General features: G+C 40.3%; 1 protein-coding gene across 9 annotated transcripts; it reads left to right on the top strand.

Moving 5' to 3' along the window:
• Positions 1 to 119: 119 nt before the first annotated feature.
• Positions 120 to 19,345, top strand: BRCA1 (BRCA1 DNA repair associated). Of its 9 annotated transcripts, none has more exons than XM_085561961.1 (22): positions 120 to 251; positions 779 to 878; positions 1,332 to 1,385; positions 1,717 to 1,797; positions 2,310 to 2,398; positions 2,767 to 2,909; positions 3,595 to 3,694; positions 4,572 to 4,617; positions 5,072 to 5,214; positions 5,686 to 9,030; positions 9,699 to 9,784; positions 11,212 to 11,390; positions 11,569 to 11,735; positions 12,190 to 12,509; positions 13,179 to 13,266; positions 13,910 to 13,987; positions 14,531 to 14,571; positions 15,182 to 15,265; positions 15,676 to 15,730; positions 16,889 to 16,962; positions 17,294 to 17,354; positions 18,355 to 19,345. In XM_085561961.1, the coding sequence occupies exons 2-22, from the start codon at positions 799 to 801 to the stop codon at positions 18,456 to 18,458; spliced, it is 5,418 nt and encodes a 1,805-aa protein (XP_085418087.1). In that variant the 5' UTR covers positions 120 to 251; positions 779 to 798; the 3' UTR covers positions 18,459 to 19,345. The 9 variants fall into 9 exon arrangements, with proteins under 9 accessions (XP_085418087.1, XP_085418083.1, XP_085418088.1 ...); XM_085561957.1 differs by having other exon boundaries at positions 3,592 to 3,694; XM_085561962.1 differs by having other exon boundaries at positions 133 to 353.
• Positions 19,346 to 24,456: the final 5,111 nt, after the last annotated feature.

The raw sequence follows: 24,456 nt of genomic DNA, 5'->3' as shown, positions 1-24,456 counted from the left end.
GCCAATCAGAGCCAATCAGAGCCAATCAGAGCCAATCAGGCTGGCCCGGCCCCGCCCCGCCCCGCCGAGGGGAAGGCGTCCATCAGGGGGCGCTGCAGCGGCGCGCGCTGGCCCCGCGGCCCCGGATTGGCTGCGCGCGGCGGGGCGGGAAGGGCGGGAAGGGCGCGAACGGCGGCGCGGGGAGCGCGGAGCGCGGAGCGGCTGAGGGGAGACGGGCACGGCCCGGCCGTGGGCTGGCACCGACCGCACCGGTACTGACACTGACCGCCCTGGCACCGATACTGACCGCACCGGTACTGGCACTGACCGCCCTGGCACCGGTACTGACCGCCCTGGCCGCGCTCCCTCCGCCCGTGCCGGGACACTTCTCCTCAGCCTCGGCCAGGCCTCGCTGCCGGGCCGGTCCCGAGCTGCCCCGCCGGTTTCTCTCTGTTTCAGGCTTTGCTGCGGGCTCTCGGCTCTGCCCAGGCTCCCTCACACCGGCTGTGCCCCCGGCTGGGCGCGCTTTCCCTCCCTCCCAGCCCCTCGCTCTCGCTGCTTTGTGCTCTGCGCTTTGCTGCGTTTCACTTTTCTGGGCGCTCCTTTGGGTACAAGACTCCAGAGGTTTTAACTGCGAACGTTCAGATTAAGAACCCCTCTGTACTGTCAAGTGTCGTTGAAGTAAAAACAATTTGATGTCGTTCTGCTGTTTGAGCAGAGCCGTGTGGGAGAGGGCAGTCACGGGAGGTAGAGTTTTTTGCAGAAACAAAGCTGATAATATTGGGTTTTTTTTCTGTAGACTATTTTTGGATGTGAAGGATGGACTTCTCAGCAATTACTATTGGACAAGTACAAAATGTGCTTTCAGCTATGCAGAAGAATTTGGAGTGCCCAATATGGTATGTCAGGAAGTAATATCAGTATAGATAGTTTTTTAGAGATATATTTTTTTATTCTCATTTCTTTGAAAATGCTTTGACAGTTCTATGGCTCACCAGAAAGCAAAGAGATTTGTGCTTGGGACTAAACATATTGATGATTGTAAGGCTCAAATGATAAACTGTAAGGAAAAACTTACATTTTGCTCTTATGTTCCATATTTTGCTTTTCTACTAAAACCTGAATGTGTCGGTCCCCTTCTCAGAGGGAAAAACTGTATCTGGATTAGAGAATTGTTTATAAAGCTGTGGGGTTTTTGTCCCTTGTCTCTGAAAAATGAATGAGGTTTGTAGTTCTTTAGTGTTTTATTTAATGTTTTGCATTTCTTTAATGCAAACAGATGCTGAAATAGCAAAGGTTCTAGTTGAATTCTATAACCTCTTGTGCTCTTGTTTTTGTTTCCCTCTTTGTAGCCTGGATGTGGTACAAGAGCCTGTTTCAACAAAATGTGATCACACATTCTGCAGGTAAGTTTGAAAACTTGCAAGTGCAATGGTTTGTGTTTATAATTTTTAATTCCATATATACCAGTTTTACCTGCCATGTATGTTTCTTCAGTGCTAATCATGTATTTATACTGTGTTTTGGTAACTTCATGTGAAGCTACATGAGGGGAAAATTCAATTCTGTAGAAGAAAGAACTGCAGCTTGCAAATGTGTCAAAGGGGATCAATTAACTCATTGTAAGACCAGAACAAAAATACATCCTTGAGTCACTAAGTGGTGAATGTGCATAGTCAGTTTTAGGGAAAGTAATATCCTTCTGTTGTTACCATCACAAGTGTTCTTTCTTTCTAGGTTCTGCATGTTCAAACTTATAAACAAAAAGAAAAAAGGTGTGATAGAATGTCCTCTGTGCAAGACTGAAGTTACCAAGAGGTGAGGAAATCATCTTTGTAAGGGGGCTGGAGGATGAGATGTTTGAACTCTGAGGAAAGACTAACAATAGGTTTAAAATATATTAGCATTAGCATATATTTTAAACATAGGTTTAAAATATTTTAGCATATATACAGAAGAAAAGGTGGTTTTTTAGTAAGCTGCCTATTTCTAAAGGAGAAAATGCAGTATCTTACCTCAATGTGAGCTTTTTCCAGGTGAACACTCCTCTCTCAACAAGTGTCTGTGCTATATTGGTGTTTAATCCTTACAACTGATTTCTCTCTACAAAACCTATATGAGAAAATGATGTGCTCAGTTTTGTGATAATTCCAATTCCCACAGTAATGGTTCTTTGGGGGAATTTGTTATTCCTTGGCAACAATTTCTTCTTGTCTCATCTTCCACTTTGGAGTTTTACCCCTTTTTTGGTTCATTCAAAATTCTAGAAATATTTATAGTTAGCCTGTTCATTTGTCTTAAAATAACTAAAATACTTAACGTTATTTCAGAAGTCTGAAAGAAAATTCCAGATTTAAGCAACTAATTGAAGGACTGTTGGAAGCTATTCATGCTTTTGAGCTTGACACTGGAGTGAAGTGTAAGTGTTGTGAATGTATGTCCCCAATTTTTTTTCTTAAATAAGGTTTTGACATATCATGATTATTTATAAGGTATCCCATTCTAAAATAACTAGAATTAGATCCTGCTCTTGATAGATTATCTATATAACCAAAATTGGTTGAGAAAATCAGTTGGCAGGATCAAGATCCTAATTATTACTTGAAGAGTGCTCAAAAAGAATAATCAGACTAGTAATTCAACAAGATTTCTTTATTGGATAAACATATTTTAGCTGTATTTGCACTAAGTGCACAGAGTCTACACAAGTCTATTTCACTAATATCTAATACTTGAGTTGTACTCAGTGTAATTTTTTTTTTTTTTTTACTTAACAACATCATTTAGTTTTAAAGAATCGTCACTTTCCTAAGACATCCACAGAAGCCACTGCTGAGTCCCTGAGTAAAGAAAGTTCTGTCATCCAAAGCAAGGGCTTCAGAAACAGGAGAAAAAGTGCTAAAGGAAATGGACAAGAAAACTTCACCTTGGTAACTGGTTTTTCCCATTTTATTTTTGTGGATTGTTTAAAAATGTATTTGGAATGTGTATACATGCATGTATATAAAAGAATGAAGTAGGAGATTTTGGGCTGATCTCAGGTTGCTGTTTGAGCTGAGTAATCTGGATAAGGATATCTATATTATTTTTGTCTTCCTAACCTACTTGAGAAAGATGTTTGCAAAAAATGACCTGAACTTAAACATAATATTGGCATAATACAGTCTGTTACTGAAACTAGGATTGAAAACTTGTTCCACCTCCTTGTTTCATGAAGCTGCCAAACTTTGTAGGGTTTTTACCTTATTAGGGGTAAGATCATAACTATGTCTTAGGATTCACGAGGCACTACCCTGTTTGGGGTAATTGCTGTGAGTGTCCATGGCATGTTGTTTCTGTTTTCACCTGCTTAATGCTGAATAGAATGTTAGACAATACAGAGTGCAAGATCAAGCTCTTAATGATTTGATCTGTTAAATGCATAATACATTGTTTCTATTGACATATTTCATTATTGCTGTCAAAATGATCCATTACTTGTGTTGTGCACAGAAACTACCAATGCATATGAACTAAGTAATTGTATCAGCTCCCTGTTAAAGTCTAAATAGCTATGAATTTTTTTAATACCCCACTGTTGTAAATAACTATCCCTTTCTGTTTTCCTGTCAGCAGGAAGCTAGTGTGAATATTCACCTTACAGATGGCAAAATGTGTCGCCCAAGAAACAAACCCCAGAAATCTGACTCTCAAAAGGGTATTTATATAGAGTTTGGTAAGATCTGTTGTAAGTCCACACCTATGTACAATGCTTACAAAGTAATGAAAGGTGATACTGTTCAAAGTCTTTAGAAACACTAATATCTACTTAACACCCAAAATTACAACAAAGGGACAAATTGTGGACAATTCCAAGTTGTAAATCAAAAGGGCTTTTTACATAATTCTATAATGGCAAATAATGCTGCTGTAGTGAACCCTTAAACCTTGGTGTACATGATCCAGAGAAGGTATTTACAGCTGTTACAGCTAAATGTAGCCACTGTTTTCTGAAGAATACTAAGCCTTGTCACCAGTGCTTGAGATGACAGTGAAATCTGTTTGAGATATTAATATTTTTTGCTATCTATCCTAGCTTTTCAGAATTTTGTTTTATCTGCTGTTGACTGCTGTGAGAAACAAGACACATGCCATGCATAGCTTATTTTTATGCTGTTCCTTCAAGGAAGGAATTGCTGCTTTCAATGGGTAGAGTTTGTTTCCTCACTTTTTTCCTTATTGCATCTGCCAGGATCAAAGGATCTGTGAGAGACATTTGAATGCATTTCTATAATTCTAAATACTAGTAGCTGTTTTGTGTACAAATTTAGAAATTAAAAAGTAACTTTTAGCTAATTAACTTTTAGTTACCAGTCTGTTACCCATCACTGTATTTAAACACAGTTTGATGCTGGAGCCATGTAGATATTTATATATATAAATCATTATAATTAGGTAAAATACTTCACAATTGACCTTGGTTTCATCTGCTAAAAGTTGAAAGCATCTAGCTCTAGAAAGGAGTAGGTATGTATGTGATGATAACCACTGAATCTGGCAAGTCACCTTTCTCTGAACTGTTCCAACCAGAGTAACAGATTATTTGTTTTCAGGCTCTGAATCATCTGAAGAGTTTTTTAAACAGGCAAGCAAAACTGGGTAAGTAAAGGTGATTAAGGAATTCACATTTTCTACAGACAGTAGTTCAATGTTCTCATTTCCTGTGTTCTAGTTTCTTAGCATAGGACGGATATAATTCTTAAGCTGACAAATGGTTTTCAACTTTGAGGGCATTAGAATAGAATGGATAGCTGAATTCCAACAGTTTACCATATTACATGCTTAAAAACTGTTTTCTAACTGTTTTGTTGTGGATATAGATCTTCCATAGAGAAGTAGGTAGTGTGCTTTGAAAAATAAATACTAAATTCAGGATTACAAGAGAAAATCTTTTAAAGAAATGGCCTGGAGATCTGGTTGTGGTGAGTGTCAGTTGTGCAGCTTGACTTCTCCAGAAACTATTTCAGAGAGCAAAAAGGGAAAAATAAGTATCAACTTCTATTCTGTCTATTATGTTTTATCTGTAATGAGAACAGATTTCCTTTCCCAACAGGTTTGAAGACAAGGGAACAGTTCAGAGTTCTTCTCAAGTAAGGCTGGAAGAACTTGAGAGTGCTGTGAAAGGAAATGAAAATTCTTGTAATGCACAGCCTGACAAGTTGTGTGCCAAAGAAATAACACTACCAGACATCATAGGTGTGTTATTTTGGTGACAAAGGTGATTAAGCCTGAAAGACATCACAAATTAACATTTTTATTTCACATGATTGTCTATACATATATATATATATATATATGCAGTTTTGTGTAAAGTAGTTCTGTTGATGTCTACAGCTAATACAAGACTGTTCCTGTAGCCTAGATACCAAATATGGATGTTGTATGCATGGGAACAGAAAGCAAGAAAAGTAACTTGATCTGAGTACAAAACTTAATTTATTCTACATGAGTCATATGACACATGAAAAAGCACTGGCTAATAATTCATGTAAAAATTTAGAATATGATCTCCTGCCTTTCTCTAGAGGGAGATTTTTGCAGTGTAATATTCTGGTTAGGGGGGAGATAAGAGCAGTTCTTTAAAAGCAAAGTAGCCATAAAACTTGTTATTGTGGTTGTGTATGTAAACTAGAGGTTAATAATTCATTATACCTGTAAATCTAACAGGTGAAAGTGATTTCTCAAAGGAATATTTGAGCAAAAAAAGCACTCGGAGCATCACTGAATGTGCCAAAGCTGACCAAGTGAATGTGACTGAATGCCAGAGTTCTCCTTTGAAGGTTCTTGCTGCAGACCTGCTCCCAGAGCAGTGTGACAGAACAGGTGATGCCAGTCCCACAGTGAATGAGGACACATCATTCTTTAAGAACATAGAAGAAATGGAGGAACAGCAAGCCCAGTATAGCAGTGAAAACCAAGAGTTTGATTTAGAAGATAGCTCAGAGAGCAGGCTGGATAAAAGCAAGGACATGGATACTGATGTGCAAAGTGTAGAAGCTGTAGAGGGATATGAACCTGAACCTGAAAATGACTCTTCCTATGACAAAGAACATCCTCTGGAGGAGCTACCTCAGCCAGAGACATTTCACTCTGCCACCCTGAATAAAGTCTCCAAGAAGAGACTGAAGCAGAGCATTCAGAAAGTCAACGAATGGTTTTCAAAAAGCAATGAGGTTTTGTCTTCCAGTTCTTCAGTGGATGAATCTGCTGCATCAGCTGATGTTTCAGGTGAAGGAGACCTGTGTTCATCAGATAAAGAGTCCAGTATTTCAGCAAAGACTGACCCTGTGGCAGATTCCATGGGAATTGCAGCAGTGGAAAGAAAAAAGAGGTGGTCAAAACAAACAGCAGAAAACATCAAAGACAAAATATTTGGAAAAACATACAAGAGAGAGAGGAAATCAAATCCCCCTTCTACCTTGAGAGATATTTTGCCTACTAGGCAAAAGGAAGATGTGTCTGCTGATAAGTGCTTGAATGATTTCAGCAAAGACAGACTCAAAAGAAAGAGGAAAACTGCCTGTGTCCTGCAACCTGAGGATTTCACCAAGGAAAAGGATACAGAAGAGGCAGATGGGGGCCCTCAGAGTGTTAATGGGGGCCTTGGAGAAGCTGAAAAGAAAAGAAGTGATGAAAGTGTTTCTGTTAATGAGAGTCACCTCTCTCAGAATAGAGCAAATAATGCATTAACAGAACCTGAGGAAGGAGGAGAGTCCACATGGAAGAAAGGTACTGAGAAGGTCACTACCAAGCACTGTGATGGGGAACCAGAAATGTATAACTGTGATCAGAAAAGCAGCAAAAAAAGAAGTTCTGCAGCAAAAAGATGCAGGCATTTTAGTAGAACTATGTGTGCTCTACAGTTAGTAGTGGACAGAGGCTCTGTTTTCCCTGATGCAGCTGAGCCACAGATTGACAGCTACCCAAGCAGTGGAGAGCCCAGGCAAGCTGATTCTGAGCAAAATCCAGTCAGACGCAGCAGAAGGCTTCAGTTACTCTCTGAAGAAATAACAAAAGGAACAAGGAAAGGAGTAAAGGGAGCAAGAAAAACTAACAGTGGTCGTGGGAGGTCTGTCTCTGGAGACCAAAGGAATGTGGCAACTCAGTCTGCTGAATGCCAAGACCTGTGTGAGCCTCAAGATGAGTTGAGTTACAGGCCAGTCACTAATAAGGAGGGAGGTGATCTGGAAGTAAATGAGATGCAGGTTACTCTAAAGAATTTATCTCACACTGAAGAAACTGGAAAAAGTCTGTTCAGACCTTCATGCCTGCCTTCAAACTGTGGTTCCACTGTGCCTGATACAGATTCTCAAGACAGTAAAATTCTAGGTAGCCCCCTCCTCCTACAACTTCCTTCAATGTCTGCTAAGCAAACTGCTTCTCACCAGACTGAAGAGGGGACTGAATCACCTACTGCATTTCCCCCGGAATGTGGGCATGATTCACAAAATGTTCCAGGGGACTTCAAAACTGAAAAGTTGCCAATGGCTAAAAATGTTTTGGAATTGACTAAGGAAGCTGAAGACAGTGATTTGGACACCCAGTACCTGCGGAATATATTTCGGCATTCAAAGCGCTCATCCTTCAGCCTTTTTCAGGCTCCCAGGCAGGCACGTGCAGTGGAAGATCCTCCTTCTGAAACCCGAAATCTATCATGTGCTGCTCAGGTAGAAAATAAGGCTAGCAAACAACTACAAACAGAAATCTTGCAAGAGGAGAGAACAGCTGCTCAAAACTTGAGCAGGCTTTCTGAGAAAGAGAAGCTTAAGCCCTGTGAGTCTGCATGTGTCGATCCTGTGCCTTGCTTTGCTGTCAGCACAGGAGAGCACAGGGATGGCATTTCACAGGCTGCAGAGGAACGGGCTCTGACACCAGCAAGAACAGGGACTGCTCAGACTGAGCACAAAAATGGATTGCTACAACAAGAGCAGGTCAATGAAAAGCTAGTGTCAGATGAGATAGGGATAGAAAGTGAGTTGAGACAGAATCCCATTGAAAGTGATGGAAGCCAAAGTGATCAGAGTAACACAGAGAAGCAGGATTCCAGACAGAATGATTTAAACACAGGCCAGGAAAACAGCTTCAGTTCAGGAAGCAATCAGGCAGGAAAGACTGAAGTTGTTGATTGCACAGAACCAATTCTATGTTTTCAATCCACATCAACGATTTGTTCTGCAACCTGTCAGCAAAGCCCTGCTGAATTCAGCTGTGAAGTCACTAGGACAAAAAGTAGCAAAAGAGAAAGAAAACGTGTAAAAGGGAATGAAGAAGAAGCAGCCCAAACTGTTAGCACAGCTGTAGAGGCTCTGGAAGAACCTGTCAGAGAGAATCATGATCTTACAGGTTTGTCAGAAACCCCTAATGCCTTACAGTGCTCTGATACTGACATTGAGGAGAACACCAGTTTATGTGAAACTGATAGGAAAGAGCAATCTGCAGTGTTTGTAAAAAGTGACAATGCTCTGGGAAAAGAACTGCACAAGAGAAATGGAAGCTCTAAGCCAAGATCTCGAGGTACTCGGAAGTCTCGGAGACGAGTGCAGAAACTGCCATCTTCGGATGAAGAGTCCTGTGAGGATGAGGACTTACCATGCTTTAGGACATTAATCTTCAGCAAATCAGCAAGCACACCTTTGCAGACTGATAAACAAATGGCATCTGTGGTCGAGTCTCCAGTGGCAGAGTGTCCAGCGAGCCCAAATGTGCTGCCTCACAGTGTGAGTAATGATGGCAATATCGTGCAGAAGGTGCCTGAAGCTGCCCTGAGTAATGTGTGTGCTTCACCAAGCCAGGAGTCAGAATGCTCTGTCAACTTATTTTCTTCCCAGTCCAACATGTCTGAAGAATCACTCAATGGAGCACAAGAACTGAACAAACATTTACCACAAGCTCATGAGTCCAAACAAATGAGCAGCATAAATGACAGTAAAGAAACTTCTCAGAATTCTAGTGCAGGGCTGAAGGAAACCAAAGATGAATGCCAAGGAGTCCCAGACATAGGAGCAAAGCTAGGTACAGACCAAGATTTTTCTCTTTGCAGCTGTGTTTATAATGTTCTTACAGCAAAGTTTTTGGTGTTTGCATGGAAACTTTGTTCTGTATTTAAAGAGTGCTTGGTCTTCTAGAATAGTGTATCAATCTTAAACAATCAAACAAAAAAAAAACCCTCAGTGGTTTATTTCCTGAAAATTATGTTCTTCTATTCTTTGTTCAGAGCATAGCTGAACAGACTGGGCACTAGAGACTGTCTGATGGGAATTAATGTTTGAGGGAAATGCTGGTTCTTACTGCAGTGTGATACTTGCATTGTCAGCAAAATTTCACAGCCTATCCAACCTTTTTCCCCAAACAAAATGTTTGTTGAAATTGGCTGTAGAATTTTGTACTGAATATTTTGCCATTTTTATGGCCTTTGTAAATGTTTAGGATTCTTTCATGCCTGTTGAAACACTGAATTCTCTTTACATTGTCATGTGTGTGACATGCTGTTCTTTCAAATGTTCACTTAAAGGAGATCTGTCCTAACTTCAACGTTTTCAAAACTTGTCACTTCAGTGTTGTAATTATTAGTTCTCTAAATCCTCTATATACTAAGAAATTATGGATAATGTTGGTTGGTTTGCTGTTGTTTGTTGGGGTTTTTCCTTTAACCCAGGCAGTTTTTTTCCACCTTCTTCAAGGTGAAGCATCTGGATATGACAGTGAAATAAGTCTTGTAGAAGATTCCTGTGGACCATTCTCTCAGGGTGAAATCCTCACTACACAGGTGAGTGAGTTAATGCACTGAGTGCTAGAAGCAGCTTGCATTCCAGGAGATAAGAAAGCTGTGAAGTCAATACAGTGGAAAATTTCTTTCATAATAATTCTTTGTCACTAAATTACTTCCAAAAGTATAATTAATGAGGAACTGTAGAGCTGCTTTTATGCCATTATTTGTCCAACTTTTCCTCCCCTGGTGACCTACATTGCAATGGCCACGGCCTGTTATGTGCTATTGGTTACAGGGCTTAATTATGGGAGATGCTAATTAATACATCTCCACACTTGGCCAACGCTGGAAATGTCAGCTCCCTATATTTAAAAACCTTAATGACAGGAATATATAAGGATTGGTGATAAGGAGTAGATTTATTACAATAAATTACAATATGATATTTAGAAGCACAGAGATTTGTCTTCTCTGTGTAAAGATTAAATCAAATAATTCCATATTAGAATATTATAGATACAAGTCCCAACAGGCAGTGTCTAATGAAAGGTGTGTCTACAAGTGAATTTTCTGTCTGCTGTTAAAATCCTGAATTCTGCTCAGTGGCCTGACTTTATGTATTGGGTGATTTGGCTGGGGGTTAAGGGCTTGGGTTTTTTTGTTTTGCTTTGGGGTTTTCCTTTGTCCTATGTGACTTTAAGGTAAGTCTTATGCCAACTCTCTCTTCAGCATTTTCAGCCCTATGGTCTTTATGTATGTCCAAAAAAAAAGGTGCTGAGTGGATTAATGGCATGTGGATGAGGGATTTGGGTTTGTGGTGTGGTGATGGTTTTCTGTTTGCTTGGGAGTTTTTATGGGTTCAGTAACAAAGAGGCTCCACACGGTGCCAGTGCTGGAGCTACAGATGGAATATTCAGTTCTGTGGAAATTGCTTCATCATGTAAAGTAAAGGGTTTGGGTTTTTAAAAAGGTCTTTTGAAACTCTTTGAGCTATTCTTAAGAAGACCTGCCTAGGGCATGTTTTTGATCATGTAATATAATTTTTGAGGAGGAACATAAGGAAGAATATTATGAAATGTTTGAGTCCCTTAAATAATCTTTGGGGCTTTTAGTAACAGTGGAAAATGAAGACTCAATTTAAAATTTAATAATGAACATCATGGATTTAGCTACTAATGGAGTTTGGACAAAATTACTTTCAAATAAATTTGTGCAGGAATTATGTTGTTTTCTGATTGATTAAACTCTGAGGCATCTAAACTGAAATAACATGACTGGCAAAATGAGTCTGTTGTTGTTTGGGTGTTTTTGCTTCTGATGTGGGATGTGTTCACTATTTGTTACAGTGAAAGCACCATAGTCACCTTTTGAACATGTGGCAAAATCTTAATTCAAAACCATTTTGCTATTTCTAATTTTCAAACGTTTGTTAAACAAATTAATCCTGAGTTTGCTTATGTTGGCATTCTTGTACTCCTTTGCAGCAAAAGAATGCTATGCAAAATAGCCTGAAAAAACTTCAGCAAGAAATGGCTGCACTTGAAGCAGTGCTAAAGCAGAATGGAAGTCAGAATTGTGAAGTTTTACCTGTCCACAGGGAACTGCCACATTCCAGTACTGAAGGAGCATTTGAAATGGATCAAATGAGAAAAAAAAATAACAGGTCAATGGTTTTGTTTAGAGCTTTGGGGTTTTTTATGTTTATTTCTAAATTTTTATTTAAAAACCAAAATCTTAACTATCTCTGAGCTTCTGGAAATTACAATAGTTTCACTGTTGCTACATTTTTCTGATGCTTAAAAGAGTGAAAAGGGTATTAAAATCAATTTCACTCTCTCAAGGTCTCCAGAATTGTTGCTTTCATCTTCTAAATCCTCTTCAACAAAGAAATCAGATCTGGAGAAAGGCCCTGAGTGTGACAGTGATCTAAAGAACAAAACTCCCTCTGAAAAGACAAAACCTGTGCAAGAGGCAGTGCAAGAACACGGGCAGTGTCAGCTTGGAACAGGTAACATTTAAAAGAAATTCAGTACATTTGGACTTCTGGTGATTTTCTCCTGTTCTTTTCGTGTTTTTACATATCAGCAAGATGCAATTTTCCCCTGTATTTTTATTTATATGTTCCTGGTCATTTTAAAAAGGTGTTACTGCTTTGGTAGCCCAGTTGTATGGCTGCCCATCAAAAGGGGTGTGGCAGCTTTTTGACAGTAATAGGAGTTTTTCCGTCTCTCTTCTAAATTCAGACAGTCTGACAAATATACTATTCAAAGTTCCACAGGTGTTCTAGTGTCTTGCCTATAGATCTGCAAAAAGTAATGATAGAGGCAAAGATGAAGTAATAAACACATAAGGAGAGGAAGTAACTGAAGAATTTAAACCTGAAAGAGAGAGCAACAACATTCTACCATGACTGCAAGAAAGAAATGCAGTTTTCTCAAAGAGTAATTTTTTGTTTCCTTCAGAAAATGCAGAGGAGCAGAAATCTGGGACCAGGCAAAACAGTGCATCTGTCTCATCAGATCTTTTTGGAAATGAGAGTCCAGAAAACTCTTCCTCCTCTGTAAGGCTTTTTACCCCTCAAACTGCAGAAGCCACAGCTGGGCCTGTTCTGGCTCAGAACACTGATAAAAGCTGTGGCCCAGGGCAGACATTGAAGAGAAGTGAATGTTTTCCTGCACCTGTTCTGCACAATGCAACTGGGAAAGAAAATACTACAAATCCAGTGGTGACCAAGAGGAAAAAAATGTCAATTGTGGTATCAGGTCTAAATCACAGTGAGCACGTAAGTAGATTTCAGGAATTTGAGATCACTAGTTAATAATTCCTGATTACCACTATAGTCCTTAATATAAAGATCTCAAAGTATAATAAAACTAGAGATCTCTAAGTATAATAAAACTAATCTTGCAGGAATTGCAGGTGAGTAATTCAGCACCTTCAAACTATATCACTCCTAAAACAGTGATAACAATGATTAACAGTGCTGCCTGTAATGGCACTGTTAAGCTTAGTGAAATTTGAACTTTTTAAACAATCCCTGATGTCTGGGGGGAAAACACATTATATTGCAAAGCTTTGTAGAAAGCCTTGGTGTTGGGGAGGGGCTGTGTGGGTGTTTGGTCCAGTCACTCTTCTCAGATGATGCTGCTTCACCCAAATTCTGATCCATAGGGAGCATTCTGTAAATAGTAATTCTGAGTTGCTAATAAACCTGTTTCTGCACTCAGTTTCCAAGAGGATTTGGCTTTTGGATTATAAAACACACACCAAGAGCTCTGCATTTCTTTAGTCTGTTGAATGGTACCAAAACTGACTTAGGGAAGAGTACATTCTATGTGCCAACACATAAAACTGGTACTTTAACTATCCTATTACATTATGCTCCTACAAACTGGGGCTGTTGAGGGGGTTAAAACTGTTGGTAACTATTATTTTCTTAACTACTTTTCAGTTGGTGGTCCAGAAGTTTGTGAAAAAAACTCAGAGCACTTTATCTAATCACATTACTGAAGGAACAACCCATGTCATAATGAAAACAGGTTTGTTGGGAGCTAGGGGACCAAATCCTGTATTGACAGACTGTATAGAATTTTACCTTCAGTTTAAACAAGCACACAGGTCAGCAATAAATTTAATAAGTTGGAGGAAAAGGTATTGATTGTTTTCTCTATTGTAAGTTTTTTGTTTAAGCTTGTGAGTTTTCTCATTCTATTTCACGGAATAAGAGTGAGTGCATGTTTTCCCTTGTGTAATTCAAAGTTAATGTTACTTGCTATTTGTTTCTTCAGCTGTTGGCTCATAATTTTCAGGTGTTGATAGCACACTAGTGTGAAGTAGTTCAGAACCAACCAAAAGGAAACAAAAGATAGTTCCCAAAGAAGTCATGCTTTTTCTTGCCTCTTTTCTTCATTGAATAATCTAAAAAAGGGCTCACAATTGGTACATGTGATTAGTTTCTGCTCATTTCCTTCAGTTTAGTATCATCATGACAGTGGGCTTTTAGAACCTTTGTACAGTTCTGATATTTTGCTGCTGCACTTAGCAGAAATTGTTTGCTTTTACATACAGATACCCTGACCTGTGTTGTTTTTTTTTTTTTGTTTTGGTTTGGTTTTTTTGTTTGGTTAGGTTTTTTTGCTAATGACAAAATTAAAAGAGCTCTTCCTGTTGTTTGCTCTGCAGATGAGGAGCTGGTATGTGAACGGACACTGAAGTATTTCCTGGGCATTGCAGGAGGAAAATGGGTTGTTAGTTATCAGTGTATGTATCATTGACAGTTATCAGTGTATAGTTATCAGTTATCAGTGTGTGTATCCTGATTTTGGAGAGAAATGGTGGTTTTTGCCCTTCTACCATGAATGCAGCCTTCATTGATACAGTAAAGAAAAGGGATCCCTTCGTGCCTTGCCATCTGATGTTGTGCAGTGTTTCTTCTAAATACATTAAAAGACATTAGAATTAAGAAACACAGGCAGCAATATCAAGCTTCTTACTCTTTCTTTTTCTGCTTTCAGATAGCCACACTTTTGCCCCACCGTGGCAAAAGCCTTTTGTCTCTCTTAATTTAAACCTTTGCATTGCATGGTATCAGTTAGTGTAAAATGAGTATTTTTTCTAAAGGGTAAAAAAATGGTAATAAATGGTAATAAATTCTCTAATTACTTTCAATGTTATACTGTATTCCTTTAGTACAAATACCTTCACATGAATGTAGCACTGAAGTCAGGATAAGAACCATTTTGGAAGTGGAAGAGCCATTTTGCTGGATAAAATTACTTTTCTTGTTGTGTTCTTTTTATTTAGGGATAATTCAGTCTTTTAAAGAAGGAAGAATATTGGATGAGGTAGGTCTTTTATCTTGAGTCAAATGTCAAATGCTGTTACATAATGGCCTTATGAGCTTATTTGTATTGTACAGACAGATAATGTATAAACATTTAATGTGGAATATTAGCTCTGAAACCTGGGGTTCTAGTTTTACCAAGTGCTAGGACCAAAAGTCACACTTGGGCTCCATGCACTCATTGATGTTGAAGACATAATGAATCCCTATTATTTTTTAACAGATTATAGACATATTTTTATAAGTGTTCCTACTGGTATTAATAGATTATAGCATAGAGCAAAAGATCTATTCTTTGCTTAAGGAAATAATGTTATATACAGATCATTTCTATCAAATAAGACTTTACTGATAAGACAATTATAGTCTTGGAGTGTGCTGCTTCTTTTATTTAGTTTGCTAGATTACCATACAATTTGAGTACAATTTGTTTCTTTAAAAATTCCCTGATGCTGCAGGGGTTTTATTACTCCAGCATGTCTCTTGCAAAACCTTTTCACTCATATTCTGAACACACTCATAGATTTTCAGTTCTGAAATCTGACACCTTCCTGTTTTGAAGCAGAACTCTGACAGGAAAGAGTTCTCAGTCTCTTTTTGTTATGTTCCAGGAGAAATTTGAAGTCAGAGGAGATGTAATCAATGGGAGAAACCATCAAGGTCCCAAAAGGGCCAGACAGGCCCTGACTGGAAAGGTACAAGCACCTCAGGGGTTCAAATTCTGTCCTGCTCTGGCTGTTGCAGATGTGTGGCTGTGCTGGCTGAGTATCTGGAACCTCTTCCAGTTTCTCTGCTATTCTGTACACACAGAGTTGTACAAATTGAGCAGTTTTATACAGGAAGGGTGAGCTGTGTCAGCAGCAGAGCAGATAATCTGTAGGGGCTCACTAAGCTTGAAGTGAATGCTGTCTTTTTATAACACAGAGTTAGTGGTCTTTAATATTGTTTTAGTTTTATTCTTAAATTCTTTTGGTTTCTGGGTTACAAAGAGCTTTGTGAAATAGTCATAACATGTTAACAAGCCCTGGAAGTGCAATGAGAACAGCATATAAAGCATTGTCCTTTAAAAACCTCTATGAACTCTAACATGTTCCTTGCTTTTCAGATCTTTAAAGACTTTGAGATCTGTTGCTGTGGACCCTTCACTGATATGACTACAGGTGTGTCATTTTAGTGGAGCTGGATGAGTGGTTAACATAAAAAATATTTGGAGGGGCACTGTGCATTCACCAGAATTGTACATTTGACCTCTTCTTGGATAATTTTTTACCTCGTTTGCTCTGTAACTTTTAAAATACCTACATGGGGAAAGGTGTAGATAAATGATTTTATCCAGTTCTATCTCCAAATGGAGTGGAAATGGTGTTCTCTTCTATTTGGATGTCCTCAGACAACCCCCTGGCAATTTTGCTGCATTTCAAACTAGGCCTTTTATCTAATTTATCTCTGGATAAATTATCTAGGAAAAGCATTAATGTCATGTTGTCTGGTAATTGTTATTGATGCTCTTGATCACTCATATTTGAGCATTTTTTTTATTCTTAGTAAGCAGTTCCTAAGTATCCTTTTCCTAGCAGTTGACACATCCTTGTCTGTAGGAGCAAGTATTAAAAGTGAAACACTTTAACAAAGCTAGAAGTTAATATATAAAGAAAAAATGTTCAGGATAGCTTTATTTTTTACCTTTAAAATTTAATAAAGTATATTATGAGTTTTTGAAAATTTAACTTATAAATTTTCTACTTCAAATATTTGTACCTGACTTTCCATTTTTGTGGCTTCTTCAGCAGATACTTTCTGGTTTGTCCAATATAACTTTATTTTTGACTGAGTGAAATATACTCAGGTTTCTTGACATTTACAGTAATTGCTGCAAAGAATGCAGTGCTTTCACCTGCTGCAGTGATCCTCAATTTTGGCTCTTATACTTGAGAGACTTAATCTTCTTCACTACCAATTCAACAAATTGGTGCAAATTAAGTACTTTGGCTACTTTTGTTAATGAGAGTTAATCACAGTTCTAATTTCTCATTTTTAATTTCCATTTCACATCTTGCATCCTTATGATAAGAGGAAATCAACTGTGACTTTTTCAGGGGTTTGTTTTGTGCAGACCTGTCTGGGGAGTGAGGGAGGGGGAGCTGATGTTCCCTGGCAGGTTTGAAAGTGAAAGGACTCTTTCTACTGAAGCTCACATCTCCTTCAAATGATGCTGGCCTGTGAATTGGAACAACCACACGAGGGCCTAGGGAACAGTGTCAGCTTCAATGTGATAGAAAACACTGAAGTGATTGACTGATTTCATCTGATTTCCTCAGAGCATCTGGAGTGGATGGTGGAGCTCTGTGGCGCCTCTGTGGTGAAGCAGCCTGACCTGTTCACACCCACAGCAGTAAGTGCTGAGGAGTTTTTACCCTCCCACAGTTTCTAGAGCTGTCTGCACAGCCTGGCAGTGCTGGCCAGATCACTAATTTGTCATGAAATTAGCACTTAGCCTTTCCTTTCTAGCTTCAAATGCCTTTTAGTGACTGAGTGTAGTCACAGAATTTCTGGAGGGAAATCACAGAAGAATCTTAGGAACTAATGTCTTTCTCCCTCTGCTTAAATTCCTTTCTGAAGTGAAACTGTGAAGTTAACCCAGTTAATGTTCTCTGTAAATACATGTGAGAATTATGTAAAAACAGACAACAATAGCATTTTTGGTTTTTATCTTAAAATCCTAGAATTCTGCTGCTGTTGTGGTTGTGCAGCCAGATGCTTGGAAGAAAAACGTGGATTATAGAGGTAAAGCAATACTGAGTTGCTTTCTGTGTCTTTATCACACCTGTCCTTTTAATAGCTAAATATCAGAGCATTGTAGAGAAATCAAAACTCTGCATCTAGAGATGGAAGTAAGTCTTGTAAGAAAAATCTAGAAGGTCAAAGTATACTGTCTCAAGAACCAGCAATAGTCTTAAGAGCTACTCTGGCAGATGAAGGCTGTTGCCTCAGTTGTCCTCTGTGTACCATCAGCTTTACAAAAACTTTTCTAATTGAATAGTTTTTAAAAGGTGGGGTAGGGTGTCCTTGGAGGACCAGTAAAATCTAGGAGACAGCCTCAGATGGAACAAGATTCCCTTAGTCTGAAAAGGTCATGTTAAAAAGCCTTAACAGATGTAGCTTTGCATTTTTTTTTCTTTTAAGCAAAATGCTCAGGAGAAACCATGAGGCTTTGAAAAGTGCAACTGAGGTTCTGGAAGGAATGGGAGCTAGTTAGGCTACACTGAAGTCCAACAAAACAGTGGAGCAGCATGATGATGTTAAAACCCCAGTTGTTTCCATGGCACTGGAAAAAGGAGAAAATAAAAAGATCCTGGAATGAGGAAGAACAGTCTGAAAACACTTCAGTAATTTTTCTGTTGCTTCTGTCTTAATGAGACTCATTGCTTGTCACACACTCAGTGTGTCTGGACAGACAGGAACCAAAGCTCTATCTCTGAGATCCTAAATGAAAAGATAACAATTGCATTCTTTGTTTTAGTGTTTATGTTGTGGTGTTCACTGCTTCTTACTTACCACTTGCCAAAGAGCTCTTCTCTTGGGGCAGCACCTTTACCTGCCTTGCTGCAGGGACTGGCAGTGCCACATCTCTGCTTTTACACTCTTGGCTTTTATCAAACCTTTTAAAACATCACAGATAAAGCAAACAGCTTATTCTGAAAGCCATCAGTGGCCTCACCTTAAGCTTGTTTGGACTCTTTGATAGCAGCTGCATCATTTATTTATTTGTGTCTTTGTCTTGCAGCAATGCAGCAGCAGAGCAGCGTTGCCGTGGTAACTCGGGAGTGGGTCCTGGACAGCGTGGCTTGCTACCAGTGCCAGGAGCTCAGTGCTTACCTCGTGTCCTGAGGGTGCACAGCAGCTCTTAGGAGTCATAAAATTACTGAAACATCACCATCTGAAGGTGGAATTATCCACTCTCCTTTAAAACTTTACATTCGCTTAAAGGACTATGAGATTATAAATGTTAAACAAATTTTAAAAGTTAAAGAATGTAGTATATGGTCTCCTCAAAGAAATGGTGATATATTATTTGCCACTGCAGCCAGTTTCTGTTTAAATACTTGAGGACAGTCATTTAAAGAGGAATATTGGGCTCAGGGTTTCAATTAAAACATACCTGCACTCTGGAGTAACCTCCATATTTTCATTTTGCTTAAATACAATCCCTGAATACTAGTTTGTGATTATTAATGCATCAGCCTTGGCCATTGATTGATGATGGTTGTGTTGAAAGCTCTACAAACAGCTTTCCTGTTGTGCATCAAAGTGCCAACCAGAAGCACAGGTATGGTCCCCAGAAATGCAATGATTGAATCCAAACAGAATGGAAGGCTTAAACCCAGGAGCCTGTGCCAGTGCTGTCAGGGTGATTTTTGAGAAGTGTATGTGGCACTGTGAAAGGATAATGAATAGATGCATTTTAGTATCCTGGTGACCCATGGTAAGCCCGAAAATATCTGCTCCTAATAGTCCCTGCTTGTAAAATGAGGCTGCAAAGAAATTGGCTTTTTATGAAAGAAAATATCTTGCTTGTTTCTGTTGCCAAGCAATTCTATTTCATACCTAATTTTGTACTTATGGGGGCAGAACTGTTTGTTTAAAAAGAAAAATAAAATGTAGCTAAGTTCAGAAAATTGTTTTGTGATAAGATGCTGCTGTCTTGGAAAGTTACAGAGAAAGTATGTTTATAAATATTTGAAAGCACAAAAGAAATAAAATTATTTTGGCAAATATTTACCTAAATGTTTAGCTTTTATGTGAACCAGTCACTCAGTCTCTGCATTGAAGCATATGTGAAAAAATACCTTAGTTCAGCCTGCTGAAATGGAGAAGGAAGTAGAGAAAGTAAAAATGTAAATGAGAGTTTCAGAGATGCAATCAGCATTGCAGTTGCTATCACCCTGAGAAGTGAAAGTGTTATCAACTTTCCTGCAGCTGCCAGGTGCAGGTGGGCTGATCAGGCATTGCTGCTGGCAGTGGGAGAGCTGGGAGCCTTTGCTCAGCTGCCACACACTGCTCTTCCCTCCTGTGTGACAATATTCCAGATCTGCCAGGCTGCTCAGCACAGCCTCCCTTGCAGCCTGCTGCTCTTATCTCCACAGCCCATGCTGGCAGTGGGTATTTTATAATCTACATTTCAAAGAACAGCTGGAGGCAAGGACTAAATACTGCCTGGTGGATGCAAGGAAAAGGCCAAGTAAAACTGCTTTGCTTTGGCCATTGTGAAATTGTCCCCCAGGTATCGATGCAAAGATTCTTTTTATCAGGTCAGGTACCAGCTCCAGCTGGATAATTGTCTCCAGGAATGACACTCACGGTGCTGCTGTTCCTCCTTGGAGGTGACTAGAGCTGTGGAAACTCTGTTTCTATAAAGAGTTATCCGTGAACTTTCCTAGTCATCTCCATCTGGTGTAGGATTTGCAGTGAAATGACTTCCAAAGAGCTAAAGCTAAGGAATGCTTCCAGGGGAGCAGGGAGGGTCAGGGGAGCTGATTCTGTCCTGGAATCCATTTGCACTTCTGCAGTCACATTTCCAGCTTTGGGAAGGAAACCTGTGTTTGCCTGAGGCTTTGCCATCAGATAAGCACCGGGTCTGTGTTCAGAACTGTTCTGGGTTTGCAACTCGAGCTTTCCTCCGTGCAGCTGCATCGGTGGAATGGCAGAAGCCTGAGATCTCTGTTTGATTTGGTGTTTGTTTGGGGTCCAGCTGCAGGAGGGGTGAGGGACGTGGGGTTTGGCCCCTGCCTTTCCTGCCGGGCTCTCCCTGGCTGGGCAGGTCCTACACCGGGACACTGAATTCTTTCCTTGCCTTCTCTCCAAGCTGTTAATTGCTTAACTCATTTCTAAAGAAAAGGAGAGGAATTGGCTACTTAGGGGCAACAGAGATGTGTCCTAATGTCTCTACAAACACTTCGATGGGCGAGAAGTGGCTGTTAATGTCTCTCTAATTAAGAAATGACATTTAAATTATTTTTACTTTTAACTTAACTAATTCCTTGAAGTCCACAATGCAGACTTTTATGTTTAATTACAAAAAAAGTATTTAAACTTGTGAAGAAGGATTAGCCACTGCTCAAAAACTTCTATTTTAGTTCTTATATAGATTACTATATTTTAAAACATCAAACTCTTAAGTTTTTTACTTAGTGATATTAATTAACTACATACTCGTAATCCCAGTGTTATTAATTAATTTTGGAAGTCTTTTCTATGGCTTTAGGTCAAATGTAGTGCTCTCTTGGGAGTTAGAGTTTGTCAGCACAGAAAGTTTAAAATTCTTAGTATCTAGAGCTCCACCAGGTGTGTCTCTATCCACTTCAGCAGGTTTGTTACTCAGTTTGACTCCTGGCACAGGCAAGGGTCTGCACAAGGCTGAGTGTCCTGGATTGCACGGCAGGATGTGTTCAATTGCCATCTGTCAGAGGTGTGCCATTATCTTCTGTTAATTGGGCAGTTTATCTCTTCCACAAACCAATCCTCCCTCTGGGGAGACATCGGCTGTTAATGGCCTATGAATGTCACTGCATGACTGAGAAAAATTGCAGCATCCCTTTGTGAGGTGGGAGGAGCCAAGCATTCCTACCTGGATATAATCTTGAGTTTCTGATATATAATATATAATCCTGATATAATCCCTCCAGAGGGAGGAGCCAAGCATTCCTACCTGGATATAATCTTGAGTTTCTGATATATAATATATAATCCTGATATAATCCCTCCAGAGGGAGGAGCCAAGCATTCCTACCTGGATATAATCTTGAGTTTCTGATATATAATATATAATCCTGATATAATCCCTCCAGAGGGAGGAGCCAAGCATTCCTACCTGGATATAATCTTGAGTTTGTGGAATACCAGCACGGTTTTTCCTGCACTGGATTTCCCAGAGGAAATCTCTGGGAATCTCAGCTGCCTCTTCCACTGCATCTTCAGAGGAAGATAACACCCTTTTCTACAGGATCACTGCTCCAACAGAACCACACCTGCCACTCCAGGAGGACTGCAGCCACAATTCCAATTGGACTGTGGCCAACACCTTGTCCAACAGGGTGTCAGGTTGTATTCTGACTCGTCAGTGTTGTTTTGGTTTACTGCATTGCTTATTTTATATTTTTATGTTCTTCCCTAATAAAGAACTGTTATTCCTTCTCCCATATTTTTGCCTGAGAGCCCCCTGAATTTCAAATTTATATCAATTCAGAGGGAGGTCTATTTTTTTTTTTTTCCATTTTAGGGGAGGCTCCTGCCTTCCTTAGCAGACACCTGTCTTTCCAAAACAAGACACTGAGTTTCTGAACTTTGGGGTGAAATTCCAGGCTCAAGGGAGGATATGGGCTAGGTGCTTTGGGAAGGCTGCAGCCTCCAGGTACCTCAGCCGTGGGGAAAGGAGCAGGGCACCGAGCTGCCAGGCAGGAGTTGGGCTAAAAGAGAGAAAAACCCGCGGGCGTGTGCCCCGCTGGCCTCCCCTGCACTCAGATAAAGCTGCAGGACTGCTCTGTCCCTTTATGGGCACTGCCCTTTCCTAGCCTGATTTTTCTGCACAAAAGTCCCTCTTGAGCTAATGAGAGTAGAACTCTGATTTATTTCAAATATATTGTTCTTTTATAGAGAGCATCATCCAGACCAATTCTGGTCTCAGGGTAAAAACATCTGACACCATTGGTGTGCAGTGAATGATGCTCAGTGGCAGAACCAATCTATAAACCATGTGAAGAAGAGAGATAAAGAATTCTTTACATTCTTTCTCAACTGTTTCCCAGGCTCCTGCCTGGGTAGAAACCTTCTGTTTTCTCTCTGACTGAATTGAGAATATCTACAAGCTAATGACAGTGAGCCTTGCTCGGGGCAGGGCTGCCTTTGTGTAGCACCCACTGCCTGGCACTCTGCAGCCCTGTCTCCCTCCCCCTGGGGTGCTGCTCAGAACCCCTGGCACCTGATCCTCCCCACAATGTTTGTACCTGGCTGGGCTGTGCCCTTTTCTGCTGTCCTTCACTTCCCCAAGCTGTGCAGAGGAACAATCACCTGTAGTACCAGGCAGGCTCTTCAGAAATATTTATCCTGCACCTCGTCTGGTGTAGCACCTGAGTTCTGGAACAGCCCAAAGCCTTTGAGATGTTCTGGGGCTTTTTTTCTGCCTTTTCAGCAGCAGAAATGAGTTTAAGTATTGCTCTGGGGCTGTCTTACCCTACCAAAATCTGTTAACAAGCTGTGGGGACAGGGAGGCAGAAGCTGTCCACGAATTTTTCTAATTAATTAGAAAATAAGGCGTAACTTTATCTTGCATTTTTCTGAGCTGTGATGATGTGGTCAGCAGCCTGTTCCCAGTTCACACTGTCCTTTACGTTTTGCTGCTAAGCTTTGAGAGTTCACTTGGGTTCCAGTTGTGTTGTTGGGATAAATTTGTAATTGATTTTGTTCATAACCTCCATATTTTCATATTTGAAAATTTGATTTTGCTCAATATTTGATTTTGCTCCTATTGTGAAGGCTGCAGACTGAAGCAATGGGGAGAAGATTGTGGGCTGAGGGGGTAATTAAAGAGCAAAGTAAAAATAATTTGATAGTTAATAGCCCTTTGCTTTTGGCAATATTGAGTTTTGTCACAGGATTTTAATACTTCTCAAGGGGAGTTTGTGACCTTTAGAAGGACAAACAGCAGGCTTTCTCCTGGACCAGGGTGGAGCACATCTGTGCCTGAAATGTTTGAGCAGTGCCTCCCTGCCTTTCTCCTTGCTCTGCCTGACACTGAACCACATTGCTGCTTCTCTTTTGCCCTCCTTGTTCCTTGCTCAGAACTCTCAAGTTTGCAGCTACTGGAAACATCTGCACAGCACATGGAGACAGATGTGCTACAAGAACCCACATGCTGGTTTACCTGGCCTGAAGAAGGATAAAGCCCTGGGGGGTGGGGGATAATGGAGAATCTGTAAGACCTCTGCCAAATTATGTCAGTTTTTGATACAGCCTGAACATCCAGGACACTTTCCCCACTCTGCATCCTGATTCACAGACTCAGCACACAAGGTAAAGGTGGTTGTGGTGGTTGGCAGGAAACCCTTAACATCCCTGACAGGTTATGGAGAGCAGCTTCTGCTCACAGGAGAGTCTCAAGCTGCCCCAAGGGAAATTTAGGCTGGTTATCAGGAAGAAGTTTTTTACAGAAAGGTGATAAAGTTCTGGAATGGCCCAGGGAGGTGGTGGAGACACCACCCCTGGAGGTGTTTAAGAGGGCTGGAGGTGGCACTGGGTGCCAGGGCTTGGTTCAGGTGTTGGACTCAATGATCTTGAAGGTCTCTTCCAATCCAGTGATTCTGTGAATTCTCTGAGAGGGGCTTGGTCTCTCTGCTGTAATGGAGAGATTTTAAACACATCCACTCATCATTATGCACTGGAAATGAGCAGCAGTGAGGCTTGCTCTAAAAGAATATGAAAGTGGCAAATCCATTTCTCATGTAGGAGGCAAAGGAAGGAAGGAGCAGCTGGGATTCCCACAGCAGGCTCTCTTCCCTGCTCAGGGATTTGGTGGAGGAGCTCTCTCTGCTCCACTCCCTGCTGTGACACTGCACAGGCCATTATGGTTTGGAAATGGAAATAAGTGCAAAAGTGCATCTTTAATTTATTGGAACTCCAACTCTCCTACCTCATTCCCTCTGAGGAGTGAGAGGGAATTCCCTGCTCATGGGATGGGTGGCAGAATTTGGGGTGTGTGCTTGCTGTGGCACAGAACTTGCAGAAGGGAAAGCTGGGTTCCAGCAGGGCCGCTGCACTGTGTGGTTGGGATCTTTACACAGCCCCGCAGTGGAGCACAGACTGAGGAGATCTCCCTGAGTTAGAGAGTGCCTGA

The sequence above is a fragment of the Lonchura striata genome, chromosome 27 (assembly GCF_050655825.1).
Source record: "Lonchura striata isolate lonStrDom1 chromosome 27, ASM5065582v1, whole genome shotgun sequence".
Taxonomy (NCBI): Eukaryota; Metazoa; Chordata; class Aves; order Passeriformes; family Estrildidae; genus Lonchura; species Lonchura striata.
Note: the sequence above shows the minus strand (reverse complement) of the source record. Positions and strands in the feature narration are given on the sequence as shown.